At 36.0% G+C, this 14,591-nt stretch overlaps 1 protein-coding gene across 2 annotated transcripts in view; it reads right to left on the bottom strand.

The window, feature by feature from the left end:
* Nucleotides 1-10,134, bottom strand: part of LOC145660737 (uncharacterized) — a 59,667-nt gene extending 49,533 nt beyond the window's left edge. Inside the window, exon 1 of one of the 2 annotated variants that reach the window (XM_081726144.1) lies at nt 9,637-10,134. In XM_081726144.1, the coding sequence (XP_081582270.1) occupies nt 9,637-10,001 (365 nt within the window). In that variant the 5' untranslated portion in view covers nt 10,002-10,134. The remainder of the gene's footprint in view (nt 1-9,636) is intronic. The other variant, XM_081726143.1, reaches the window with a different exon arrangement.
* Between the last annotated feature and the right edge of the window lie 4,457 nt (nt 10,135-14,591).

The following is a 14,591-nucleotide window of genomic DNA, read 5'->3' as shown; positions in this document are numbered from 1 at the left end:
ATTCCTTATCATAATTATAATAATAATTATTATTATAAAAATTAAGCAAAATAAATACTAATTAGCCACACCTACTACGCCAGAAGACTATGGATTCGATACTGATAGTGGCCCCATTTGATCATATTCTCATCTCTACTCCTCCTAATACTTTGGGGTCTTTAACGTCTATAGTACCCTTCTCCATAATGTTACTTATAAGTGTATATTAGCTTGCTGTTATAAATTAGTATACGAATCGAGCTTGATACTCCTAACGTGATGACAGAGAGAGAGAAAGAGTAAATTAATAGCATCTTTTTAGCACTTCCTCTTCCCCAGTTAAGGTTAACCAAATAATGATATATAATCTACTGTTTATTAAAAACTATGATGTCTTGCATAAAACTATTTTGAACTACCATAAGACGGGGTTACATTGCACATCGGGCGTTACTTTGCACAAAATTTTAAAAGAGTTTCAGTTTTCTGTTGGGAAAACCATGAGCAGTAAAGAGGAAGTTTCAACTGCCACCGTAAGATAGAACATGTAACTGTATTTTGGCTATAATTTTGGCGGTTAAATTCAGTTCCAATTACCGAGAAAGTTTGTTCTTGTAGAGGTATTGAAAGCAGTCACTCTAAAGGCTGATAAAATTTGAAAGATATCATCGATAAGAATTTGCATCAAAGTTAAGTTAGTTTCGTAGAATACTATAATGTGTAGTGGAACGTTGAGGCTGAAGTTGAAATTGAAATGTGTAACGTTTTAGTCATAAGAAACGTAAAACTGGGTGGTGTTTCAGCCTCTACTCACGGTTACTTTTCACCGGTCCAAGATAACACATAGATAGGAAATTATTATCACTGGAGCCTCCTGTGTTTTAAATTTAGGTAAATTTCCTATTTACGTAGCCGCCGGAATGAATTTGTTGTTAGAAAATAAATGGTGAACACTAGCGTATCCAGAAAACTAGTTTGACAGGTGCTTGATTCAAAAAGACTGTTTTTTTCGGGGGGGGGGGGGTGGGCTTGCAGCTTATACATGTAGGAATCACTAACAAGAGATTTTTAGGCAAATCTTTACTTTCAGTCAAACAGTGACTGCAATCGATTCATCTGATCCGGTTACCGGAGCAGTTTACGAATCATTCCTAAACTGCTCCCGGAACTGGATCAGATGAACCGGTAACAGTTGCTGTCCGAGTCAAAGTAATGTACAAAGTTAAGAATTATCCTGTAAGTACAAGGGCCAAAACGTTACTAAACACTATACCTAATCAATCCAGGTGAAGCGGTGACTATCAATAATGAAATCTAAATCTACTGCTTCCCCAACACCCTACTCAAGTACCTTTAAAACATCCCAAAAACCAATATTTAGTCAAACCAGTACTATAAAGCTAACGTAAGAAGGAATTAAAAAAGACACCCATCACTAATTATAAATCAGTGCAGCATGCCGAGGAAAAATAAATTACATCTCACCAAGATAATGGAACCACCAGGAACAAAAAAAAAATACTTTGCCAAATACTCAAATCCAAAGCAAATCAAGAACAAAAATAATATCAACTAAAAATGGAAAGCACTCACCGTTTCGCCATACCAGAACACTCAGGAATAATGAACTCATAATTGATGATTCACGAAAAAATAAGATAGCAAGAACACATGCGCAATACTCAAGTTCACATTACTGAAAAATGTTCCTTTCCGCACAGACGTCGATTTATTAAAGCGAGCACACTTGTTATTATTACAAACATGACTTACAAATAAACACCCACTTTTACCATACGTCGGAAATATTTTCAGTTTTCGGCCATAACCATGACAGGTTTTCTCTAACTCAAATAAACCAGACAATACTGCAAAGCGATATGAGTTAATATCCGAATCTAATACAAACTTATTTAAAAACGACAAGTTCAAATTAAATTCATGTTACGGTTTCTCAATCGCACTTGCTAACTCGATCGTCGCTATGAAACGAAAATTCAATTACCCGCTCACTGCATTCCACACATACAAGCAGACAGAACATGAGACGTCACAGTAACAAATAATTATATGACTACAGAGACACCTAGTGAGAAAAATATGAACTACCACCAATTTTTTAAAAAGGATGTCACACAAAAAGCACGAACAGTTCCAACAAGTGACTCAAGCAGAAAGTTCCAGCAAGTGACTGAACCGATAAGAACCGATTAAAGTCACTGTTTGAGTCTAATTAAGTACTTGCCTTTAAAAAAAAATCATGCAATTTTGGGTCATGCAATCATGCAGCCTAAAAGTTACAAACCCCGTAAATCTTCCACTGATTACGGTTCAAATGATAAATTTGGACAAAAGGAATAACCAAATCAAATCAATTCACGAAGATCAATTTTCCTGTCCGTGAGTTGGCACTTCTGTGGGACATATGCTAAGCTATTAGAATGTGGTTCCTGAATCGGTACCAGAAAATGCACAATTTTCTTTACAAATATCGATAATTCAAACTAAGTACTGATACCGGTACCATCATTCTAATATCAATTTTATAAAATTCATGCAGTTTTGTGTAGAAAGTAAAATGTTTAAATACTGAAGGGAAAACATAGCACAGAAACGTATATTCAACATACTTTTTGTATGTTGTGCAAAGTAACCCCACCATTGAAACATTACAATTTCAACAATTACATCAAAGTCCCATTATGCACACTAGTAGTCTACGAAACTGACTTAACATTGACGGAAATTCTTTTAAAATTTAGCGGTCTTTACAGTGACTGCTTTCCATACCAGTTCAACAACAAACCCTCCCGGTAATTAGAACTGATGCTGACCCCCAACATTAACGCCAAAACACAGTTACAGGTTCTATCTTACAGGGTAGTTGAAACTTCATGTTTACAGTTCATGGTTTTACCGACAGAGGACTGTGAAACTCTTTTCATATTTTGTAGGTAGTAATGCCCGATGTGCAAAGTAACCCCTTGTTACGGTAGCTAGTAACAACTAGTGATGGGTAAATTCCCGGGAAGATATTTTTAAGGAATATTCCCGAGAAGGTTCCCAAAATGGGAATTTATCCGAGAATTTATGTAGAATCAGAAAGAAAATTGCATTCTATTACTATATTATAATTTCAAAGCTGAATTAATTTTTATATCACAGTATATTATTACTGTTGTCCACAGAAGATTCTTTAAAATATATATTCTGAACGGTACTATGTTACTTTATTAACAGTTTATTATATTTAAAGAGTAGGCATAAATGTATATTTATTTACAATATGTTGTATCAATTAAATATGTGTGAAAAAATTATATAGTAATAATTTAAATTTATATGTAAGTGGATTTGCTCAACTTGACTCTATTACTGATATTATAACACTTTAAATTTATAAATGTTATAAACCAATTAGGTTGGGTAAATGCTAGAAGATACATGTCTCACCAATTAATCAACATTTGCGCATACATATTTATGTTCACAAAATTTGCAAGATACTTACTTATCTTTATATTTTAACACGTAACATTGCCTTACACGACCTTTCATTCTACCTATTTCTCGAAATTCCATACGTTAATTCACATGTAAAAGAAGTCCGAGTATCTTTTCAGAAAATCGAAAAAATGAAATGAAATCTTTAAGTTTTACGTCCCACGGTTATGCCGGTTAGGCTAAAGGAGACGGTGATAATGAGAGATGAGTGAAATGGTGGAATGAAGAAAGTGGGAGGAAACGGGAGAACCCCGAGAAAACCCACGAGCACGGTGATTGTCCACCACAAAGTTCACTTGGCGGGGGCTGGGATCGAACCCGGGACCCCAAGCACCAGAGGTGAACGCTCTACCACTGAGCCACCGCGCCCCCCTTCAGAAAATCGAGTTACAGAGAAGAGACAGACAGACGTCTATTATTAACGGTGGTTTAGGGTTTATTAATAGTACTTCATCTCTATTTCCACATAATTCTAAATTACTTTACAAAATGGTTCTTTTTCATCATTTGTAAATTAATACTTTGCTAATTTTGGCTGTTCTTTAGCATTGGGGGCCAGCTTTTGCACCTACTTTTTTGCGATATTCTATTCCGATGCTGCTGTTTTATAGTTTCATACGTTAAATTACGTTTCCTTGTCAGTCTTCGATACTAAATTAGGAATTAAACTTGAGCCTACGGATATCTGCAGATCTCATAGAATTGGTCCTAAAGTTCGTGGGAAAACAAGACCTATTATTGTTAAGTTCACGAGCTACAGAAGCAGAGCTTTGGTCTTCAGAAACAAAAGGAAACTAAACTCCAGCGGAATCACCATAAGAGAAGATCTGTGCCAGTCAGGATTACAACTCCTTAAGATGACGACAACGAAATTCGGTACAAGGGACGTATATACACAGGATGGGAAAATCGTCATCATAAAAGACAAGGTAAAGCATTTCATAACCACAGCTAAGGAACTTCAGTCGGTGTAATTACACAGAAGAACAAAACTGGGAAGTGCTTTTATGTTTTTTCTATTATTATTATATTTTTATTTCACTAATATTTTTTTAACCAATGGTTAGTGCCGTCCTTCTTATAAAGTGCAAGGCAGAAGTACTACCTCTGTGTGTAAAAACTGGCTCCCCCTTTGTACATTATCTCATTTCGACTGCTTTTATTACCAGCAACTTTCTGTGCAAAATAACTTACTCTTTAATATTCATTATGTGCAGACAATCATGCCTAAAACATTATTATGATGATGTTTGCTTGAAAATGGACAATAAACTGGAGCGTGTTTCCTATATAGTGAATATCTTATACGTTGTGTGCTTATATTCGTTATTTAGTGAGTGTGTTGCATTGTATCTAAAATGCTATAGTGTTTTTTGTTGCTTGTGGTTTCCATGATCTGTGCCCCTTTTCTCAATCTAAGCCACCGATGGAAGCCCTTGTTCATTTGCAGCCTGACTGCAACTGTACTGTAGATACTCACAAAATGTCTCATTACTGCTTTTTACGTTCTTACTATGTAATATCGTTTAAATGGTTTTATTGTGTCTTAAGCTTACTAAGTATGAATTCTCGGGAAATTGTAAGAAGTTCAAAATATCCTACAAACTTTTGTCTCATATCTGAGGTAAGTGCCAGGAGGATAATCACTGGGTTAGATATTATAATATACATAATACAAACCGTATATCATAAATGTAACTATGAGTACGACTATGGGTAACTCTACTGGACATTTTCATATTCTTGACCTCTCTGTTATCAACAGAAACCGTGCTGTGGTATGCACAATACCTGCAGATGTCAAAAGAAAATTTACCGTTATGCATGCTAATGTTCGCTCACTTCTTCCGAAAATTGATGAAGTAAGATCTCTTATCGCTACGAATGAATGTGCTATATTTATTGTAACTGAATCATGGTTAGATAAATCTGTTAATATGGAACAAATTGATGTAGAAGGGTATTCCATTTTACGACAAGACACGGGCAGGGGTGGGGGATAGTAGTATATTAACTTAATATCTTAGAACTTATCTTATTCAAATAATTAATAAGCCTACTAGGATAACTGAAACAAGTGAATCTTTGTTAGATGTTATTGTTACTGATAACAGAGAGAGACTGGCGTTGTATGGTGTTAGTCCCCCTATTGGAAATTCTGATCACTGTGTTATATACATGGTTCTTGATATTAATAAACCGCCTAGCCTGAAACCTGAAATTCTTAGCTGTCGAGATTATGGTACTTTTGATGAAAATCTTTTCTTTAGCGATGCTCAATACATACACTGGGAAAACATTGAGTCATTTGAAACAATAGACAAGGTTTCCTTTGTACAGGACGCATTAACACATATATTCGATGTACATGCTCCTATTAAAAAGATCAAGCTTTTTAAAACTAAACTCCCATATCTCTCAAGTAATACCAAGCTATTAATTAAATTGCGTGATCGAGCACATCTCAAGTTCAAGCGTACCAAAACCCAACAAGATTATGAAGAGTTTAAAAGATTAAGGAACTTTACAACGTCAGTGGTTCGACAAGAAAAAATTGCTTACTTCTCTTATCGTATTAAAAAGTGCACTGCAGTTAAAGACAAATGGAAAGTAATACAAGAGCTGGGTCTTTGTAACAGGAAAAATGATGTAGCACTTTCCAGTGAAATCAACGATCCAGATATTATTAATTATAATTTCGTCAGTCTTCCTGGTTTGCCTCCTATTAATTCTGAGAGAGGTGACAGTCAAACTAAAAAATTTCTGTCTAAAAAACATCCACAGCTACAGAAAACATTTCTATTCAACCCAATAAATGAATCCGATGTGAGAAAAGCGGTACACAGCATAAAATCTAACTCAGCTGGCCTTGATGCAATAAGCACTAAAATGATCAAATTAGCGTTGCCATTCATACTATCACCTCTAACAAAAATAATTAATTATTCACTAGTTAACGGCTGCTTTCCTACTGCCTGGAAAACAGCGAAAGTGGTACCGCTACCAAAGAAACCCCGCGTAACTTCATTAAACGAGCTACGTCCAATTAGTATCTTACCAATAATGTCAAAGGTTGTAGAAAAGTTAGTAAACCAGCAATTATACGATTATGTAAATCATAATAATATCATCCCTATTATTCAATTCGGTTTTCGTAAGCATCATAGTACTGTCAGTGCGATGCTCCAGGTAACGGATGGGATATTAAACGCAGTTGATAACTCTCAAGTTGCAATCATAGTCCTCTTAGACCTAACCAAGGCCTTCGATCTAGTTAATCATAACCTGTTGTTGGCTAAACTAAGGTATTATAAATTTTCTGATACCGTCATAAACTGGATTAAAAGCTACTTACTAGGCAGGAAGCAACAAGTATATCTTAGGACAGCTGAAAATCCCTTATCTTCGTCACATGTTATAAACAAAGGAGTACCTCAAGGATCAATCTTGGGTCCCCTTTTATTTTCTATTTACATTGCTGACCTCATAGATTCCATAAATACTTTACTGTGCATTGCTACGCGGATGACACACAACATTGCATCATGTCATCACCACAAAATATTAAACAAACTGTAGAACTTGTTAATAGAGATTTGACCTCTGTATCCGAATGGTGTACCGATAACGGTCTTGTCATCAACCCAAGTAAGTGTACATTTACGATTAGAGGAACCTCACAACAGTTGAGTAAAATCAAGGCAGCGGATCTAAAAATAAAAATTATGGATACTTATGTTTCTTACTCTACCCATGTGAAAAGCTTAGGACTCATATTGCATAAGGAACTAAATAACAATCATAACAATCATATTACAAAGCCAAAGACTTTCTATCTCAGTCTATGAAATTATCTCATACAAGTTCTTGTTTTACCGTTATTAGACTACTGTGACGCTGTATATGGACCATCTCTCTCCGTTTACAATTCTAGAACTATACAGAAAATACAGAACTCGTGCATTAGGTTTGCCTTTAACTTAAAGAAATCGGAACATATCCTACCAGTGCTAAATAGAAACGACATTTTAACAATGTCGAGAAGAAGATACCTACACTATAGTTGTCTGCTATATAAAATCCTTATAACTCAATCCCCACAATATTTATATTGTAAATTTACAAAGCGGTCACAAATTCACTCTCACGTTACGTGTAACAGTGAGAAATTCAATGTACAAAGACTTAAACTGAAGATAGTGCAAGGATCATTTTCTAGAGCAGGTCCGAGAGTATGGAATGCGATACCAAAAGCTCTCACGGAAATAAAGTCATTTAATTCATTTCGAAATTCATTAAAATCACATTTGATAAAATCCCAGCGACTGGCCTCTGGCACTTACGACATGTACAGTTTTATGTCACTTGTTTATTTTCTGATTTATTCTTTTACTTGTATTTTTTTTAGTTTTTTTTCTGTTCCTTTTGATGTGTAATGTTTAATATTGTATTCTTTTGACAAGGTTAGGTGGTAGAGCAGCCATGGTTGAACCTCGCCCGCTTCAATAAAGACATTTTCATTTCATTTCATCTTTGCAGACCGAGCGTTAGCGAATGAAGGCGGATTAGAGCCCCGCATAGTACGTTGTTTTCTATCTTTGTTACCAACAATTTACGTTCTTTCCTCCCGTAAATCATTAACACTTACCTTACTGTTTTGTATAAATCCCCTACTGCCTTAAAAAAAATGCGTTCGATTTATCTTTTGACTACCTGAACATCACTATCAACTCATTTCTTCCGTAAATCATACAATTTTTTGCTAGATTTGGCCCCCCAATACTAAACAATTACTTTACCTTTTAGTGAAAATGGAAATGGAAAAATCATATTATAAGTTATATAAAGTACGTCAAATAATTTTAATTTTTTAGCCTCCAAATTCTTTAAAACCTAGAATTAAATCATAATATATTAAAACAAAGTAATTAGTCATGTGGTTCTTATAATTTGGAAAATAAAGTAAAGAAATGGAAATAAATTCCTTCCCGGGAATTTATAGACCAGGGAAAAAACCGGGAATATTCCCATTTTTTAAATTTCTTCCCACCGGGAATATTCAAACTGCCCATCACTAGTAAACACTGTAAGCGAAATGAAGTATCAAATTTCAATGTGGCAAATCATAACACGGAACTAGAAAAATGTTCGGGAATGAAGTAATCTATATAATTAAGAAGTTACGTCCATAATATATTGTGTTACTTTGGAACACAAATATACAAGCAAAGAAAGTATTTCAGGATGTTACCTATAAAATAATTAGGAACGTACAAGAACGCATTCAACACGTAATTCATATAAGTTATCCTAAATACAGAATTTTGAGTATCCTCGTTTACCCACATTCTGCGTAATGCCCCAATCTACGTAGCAATCTTATTTTTACCGGCCATCTAGCACATGCTGGTTAGCGTTGTTTTTACAATAATTTATATATCATATACGTTCCCTAAGCCCCTAAAGTGATCCTATATTGAGAAATGGAGGTCCATACCCTAGAAATGATTCCTGGGAATGTAAAAACTCGACTTCCTTGAAAGAAATGAATGCAGCTATGAAGTGGATTGATGTATGGACCTCCACAATTAATGAACATTCATTGTTGGTTAAAATACTCTTTATCTTGTATTTTGCTTATGTCTTTCGAAGCCCTCCGGAAAAATGAGACTAGACCCATTTGAGCTAAATCCTAAGTAAAAATACAAACGTCCATAGCTTTTGTTCCAATATAATACATTCCACGTTTAGATTTGGAAAATTTTAGGATAATTACCATTCTCACGATTTGTTATTTTACATAAGTCTCTACACAAATAAAAAAATATCGTCGAGCAAACATATTTTAAATATGTGCAACAATTAATGAGAAATGTGTAATCAATAATAAAGAAATAATTATTTTATCAAGCTACGAACTACATAAAATTTGTATGAGTGGTATCGGTCTTACTATTACTTTTATTTGGTATACAGCTAGTCTATGTGTGCCATGCCATTTCCAAATTGTAGGTTACTTACTTACGTTCGAGATATCTCGTATACCTAAATATTTCTCGTGAAGTATTGCTTTTAACCAACAAAGTTTCCGAACGCATGTAACCATATTATCAATCTGAACCAGTTAGTATATGCAAAATTGAACATTACCTTTCTGGCCGAACTGAATTTAAACTTTTTTTTGTTAATTGTTGGGAGTCATTAGAGTACGACGCGCAAGTCTCCTGAACCACCATTTTTCTTAGCGTTTCTATATTACTTTCAAATGCAGGATCTTCTTCTACTGCTAATTCTGATTTCACCCTCTCAACGTTTAGTTTCACATCCAAAGAACACATAGCTGTATCCTTTTCCATTGTTTCCTCTCCTTCCGTTGTAGATAATATTAACTCTTTGTTGTCAGTCATCAGTTCGTAGGTCCACCCTTTCCCTTCGAGTGGATCTTCCTGAGGTAAGTCATAAGCAATTTCTTCTTTGCACATCAATTCCACCTTAAAAGACGCCTCACCAGCCATTGTGAATTGAAATATAATAAGAATTTAACACTGTTCTTATACCTCCCTTATATTTTATGTTGCCAGTGTTAACGAAATGATTTACAAAAATGTTCACAACAGCGTTGCCAGACTCACAGTTCGGAATTATTCAAAAACTGATCGAAATTATGCTAGATTCGGTCAAATTATGCTAGATCCTCATAATTACTAATTCAGGAGTTTTAAAAGGAAAAAAAACGAAGTTGAGATACGATAACGTAACGTAAACTACGCAGAGCGCAAGAATGCGTGGATAGAACTCAATACTTCACGCAACAAAGCTTTAACTCAATAAACTAACGCAGTCGTTGCCAGACTCAATGGCGTATATACCGGTATCGTATAAATGAATTCAAAGTGTTCGTTCACATATTTTGAAAGAAAATTACCTCGCAGCATAAGCGGAGATGGGAATTGTCTGCTGGGGGGCAGATTTTTGGTTAGTCTCGGGCCTTTCATTTCAGGAATAATGATGGTCATGAAGTCAGAAATAAAGATGGTGAAGTTGTCAAAAAGTTGGGGAGAGAATGGCTCCCATAGCTACGCTCATGTCTCGCAGTTAAAGGATTAGAAACCCCTGGGTGGAGCCAAAAAAAGGAAAAAAGAAAAGAAAAAGCCCAAAGGCGTTTCTAACTTCGGAAAATAATACTGCCTGTATGGTTTACCGACTGTATGAATCAATGGGAGAGTGTACATTTCTGCCATTCTTTTTCTTCCCACGACCAACTTCTTTCACATTTCCAGGTTTTACGGCTTTCTAATAAACTTGCTCAAATTATGCTAGATTTGGACAGGATGCTAAAAGCAAGATGCTAGATGCTAAAGATATGCAAAATATGCTAGATCTAGCATCATTATGCTAGATCTGGCAACGCTGGTTCACAAAAGCAACTTTATATTTCCAATCTTCTTCTTCTGCAGTTGCTTATTTCCTTATCCACGACGCTCTCCCGGCAATTGTTTGTTTGTTTGTAGCAAGCATCACAAAAGTTGTGCATAATATCATTATCACTGTATTGAACAAGAATATCGGCAATTTAGAAAGGTAATTAAACGTGTAAAATGTAAAGATTTTAATAGTTGAAAAATGATAAAAAAGTAACAAGATGAGTACAAAGTCATAAAACAGATAGAAAGTAGTTAGTATGATAATGTAAAAATACGTGAAAAAAGTGGGCATGCGCCACAGGATCGACACGGGATACGACCGACAATTCAGCTCAGAAACCTGTTTCGGTGCTGTGCCGTGTCGAACCTGTGCCGTTTCGGTCCTATGCCGTGTCGATCTTATGCCGTTTCGGTCCTGTGCCGTTTTGCTCTTACGCTGCTGCTCTGAAATAATTTAACTTTTAATCATGTGCCTAAAAAAATAATATTTTTATTATCTGTTTAATCTTTGCTCTTACAAATTATAAACTCCTGTCGATTCTATGCCCGTGCAAGTTATATGCATAGAATACGTACGATCGAAACGCTATAGAACCGAAACGGCACAGGATCGACGCGGCATAGGACCGAAACGGCACAGGATCGACACGGCACAGGATCGACACGGCGCAGGACCGAAACGCCATAGGACCGAAATGACACACGATCATCGCCACAGCGTAGGATCTATAAAACCAAAGATTTATTTCTCATAAAAGCAATCAGAGCCCTGTCAGTTGATTTTAAAATATAAGAATTATAAGATATTTACTATATGAATATTAATAATTGTGAGTGACAAAAGAATGATAGTGCTAAATGGACAAAATGTAATTTCTTGTGTGCTTGGTCAAAAGCATTTCTATATGAATTAAATAATTATATTTACTATTATTATTATTATTATTATTATTATTATTATTATTATTATTACGTTTTAACTCGTTTTGAAATCATGGCTTGATTACACTGGAAAGCGAAAGCCATGAGAAATGTAAGCTAAGTAGTAATATAGAAAACTTTTAACCCTTTGGGGATCCTATGGTACAGCGGGGGACATTTCTAAATGGTACAGCCATATGGAGATTTACGGCTAAGGTGCAGGGTGCGATTTGGCGGGGGGATGCCAGGGATTTCCCCCCTGACAAAAATCTTTCCCACCCTGGAGAAGAAAAATTTTATCTCCGGCAGGGATAACTTTTTCCCCCTCTGGAGTATTTTTAAATGGACATAAAGATAAGACAGAAAAGGGTACAATTCTTACTTTGCGTAGCTAACCTAAATATTACTTGAGTGAAAATTTATGAAAGATCTCACATCTCAACTGTTTTGTACTTGTTAGTGTATATCTATATCTATATCTATATCTATCTATCTATCTATCTATCTATCTATATATATATATATATATATATATATATATATATATATATATATATATATATATATATGTGTGTGTGTGTGTGTGTGTGTGGGAGGACTGGGTGCGCATATGGGTGAATTTCATCCCGCCCTGGGAAAATTTTTCAATTCGCACACTGCTAAGGTGTACCATTTAGAAGTGCCCCCGCTGTACAATTTGTACGATACGGGTGTTTCATGGTACACTGCGTTATAACTCTTCTATTTGAGCTTTTTCGCCCGTTTTTTTTTTGTTTTTTGTTTTTGTTTTTCAAATCCAGAGGAATTGTAGAAGACATTACGTATGGTTTCACACCTTCCTGCGTCCAGACATAGGAGGTGATGACGTCATAATTTTAAAATATATATTTTCTCTTATGAAGCCTATGTTCATGATTTTTTGGCGGGCTTATTTTTGCACGTAGAAGATTGAAATTTTGCACAAACATTCAGTCCACCGAGTAGTATTTCCCAGATTTTTTTCTCAGATTTCTGCGTTAAAACGGGGGGATCCAGAGGGGTAAAGAGTTGAAAAAAGGGATATTTTAACCCCAAAAAGTCCCTTTTTTCGGCATTTTTCTGCCTTAGATACATGATGGAGACACGTGAATTATACCCTCTGAAAGGCAGTTCTATTCTGAAGAAAATGATGTGCAAACCATGATCCTAGGGTAATTAGGGATGTCTCAGAGATTTTTTACAAAATATCCCTCTGTATACAGGAATATGGTTCATTGTCGGTATATATATTTTTGGCGGGCTTATTTTTGCACATAGAAGATTGAAATTGTGCACAAACATTCAGCCTACCTAGTAGTATTTATCAAATTTTCTTCACATCTCTGCGTTAAAACAGGGGGGTCCAGAGGGGCTAAAAGTTGAAAAAAGGGATATTTTACCAAAAGATCCCGTTTTTCGTCATTTTCCCGCATTAGATACATGACGGAGACACGTGAGTCATACCATCTGAAAGGCAGTTCTATTCTAAAGAGAATGATGTGCAAATGATGGTCCTAGGGTAATTAGGGATGTGTCAGGGAATTTCTATCAAAATATACTTCTGTATAGGGAAATATGGGGCATTTTCTGATTTTTGGCGGGCTTATTTTTGCACGTAGAAGATTGAATTTATGCACATACATTCAGTCCACCGAGTAGTATTTACCTGATTTTTTTCAGATTTCTGCGTTAAAACAGGGGGTCCAGAGGGGCTAAAAGTTGAAAAAAGGGATATTTTACCCAAAAATCCCGTTTTTCGTCATTTACCCACATTAGGTACATGACGGAGACATATGAGTCATACCGTCTGAAAGGCAGTTCTATTCTAAAGAAAATGATGTGCAAACCATGATCCTAGAGTAATTACGGATGTCTCAGGATTTTTTTTTTTTACCTGAGATCGTGGTGTTTTGCGGTAATTTGGGGCATTGTGGAGATTCTTGATAAAATTTCTCCCGACCTTACTATTCAAGATAGAAGCTTGAAATTTGGCACACACATTCAGTCTACCAAGTAATATTTATCAGATTTTTGGAAGATCTCTACGTTTACACAGGGTCGCTCCAGAGGAGCCCAAAATGTGAAAAAAAGTTCCCTCCGAAATTTTCCTTTGACATCAATTTTCCCTCTTCTGATATATGATATGGGCATGCAAGTGGTACCATTTGAAAGCCAGCTTCATTCTAAAGAGAATGAACCATGATCCTAGAATAAATAGTGACGATGCAGTAGCTGCTTGACTGAAAGTCTAAAACATACCCCAAAAACCCAGGTTCCCTTAAGGGTTAATGTTGCTCACGAGAGGAAACACTGCTCGCATGTCTTCTCGTCTCGATATCGAGACCACAATAGATTTTTTAATAAGCAGCTCAGTTGGGAAGTAATAACTGAGCCGATGGCTCGAGCCGGCTCGCTTGGGGCGAACCATCAGCTCGAGCTGGCATGGTTGGGATGAGCCATCTGCTCGGTTCGGCTCATCTGGGTCGAAGGCTTTAGCTGACTCGGTTCGGTGAGCTGTTGGTTCGGCTCACTTCTCGGTTCGGGTCGATAGTGAGTGAGCTGTGAGCCGAGCTGCTCAAGTTGTTGACAATTGTAAACCCGCCGAACAGTTTTGAAGATATTTGGCCAGTGTCCTATAACTTTTAACAATGTTTGGCTCGAGCCCGAATACTCGACCTAAACTCTCAACCCAAATTCAGAAGCTCGTGAACAATATCCTTGACTCCTAGACTTCACGACTAC

This window comes from Thermobia domestica, chromosome 9, assembly GCF_964235325.1.
Source record: "Thermobia domestica chromosome 9, izTheDome1.hap1.1, whole genome shotgun sequence".
Taxonomy (NCBI): Eukaryota; Metazoa; Arthropoda; class Insecta; order Zygentoma; family Lepismatidae; genus Thermobia; species Thermobia domestica.
The sequence above is the reverse complement of the archived record's forward strand: the minus strand, read 5'-3'. Positions and strand labels throughout refer to the sequence as shown.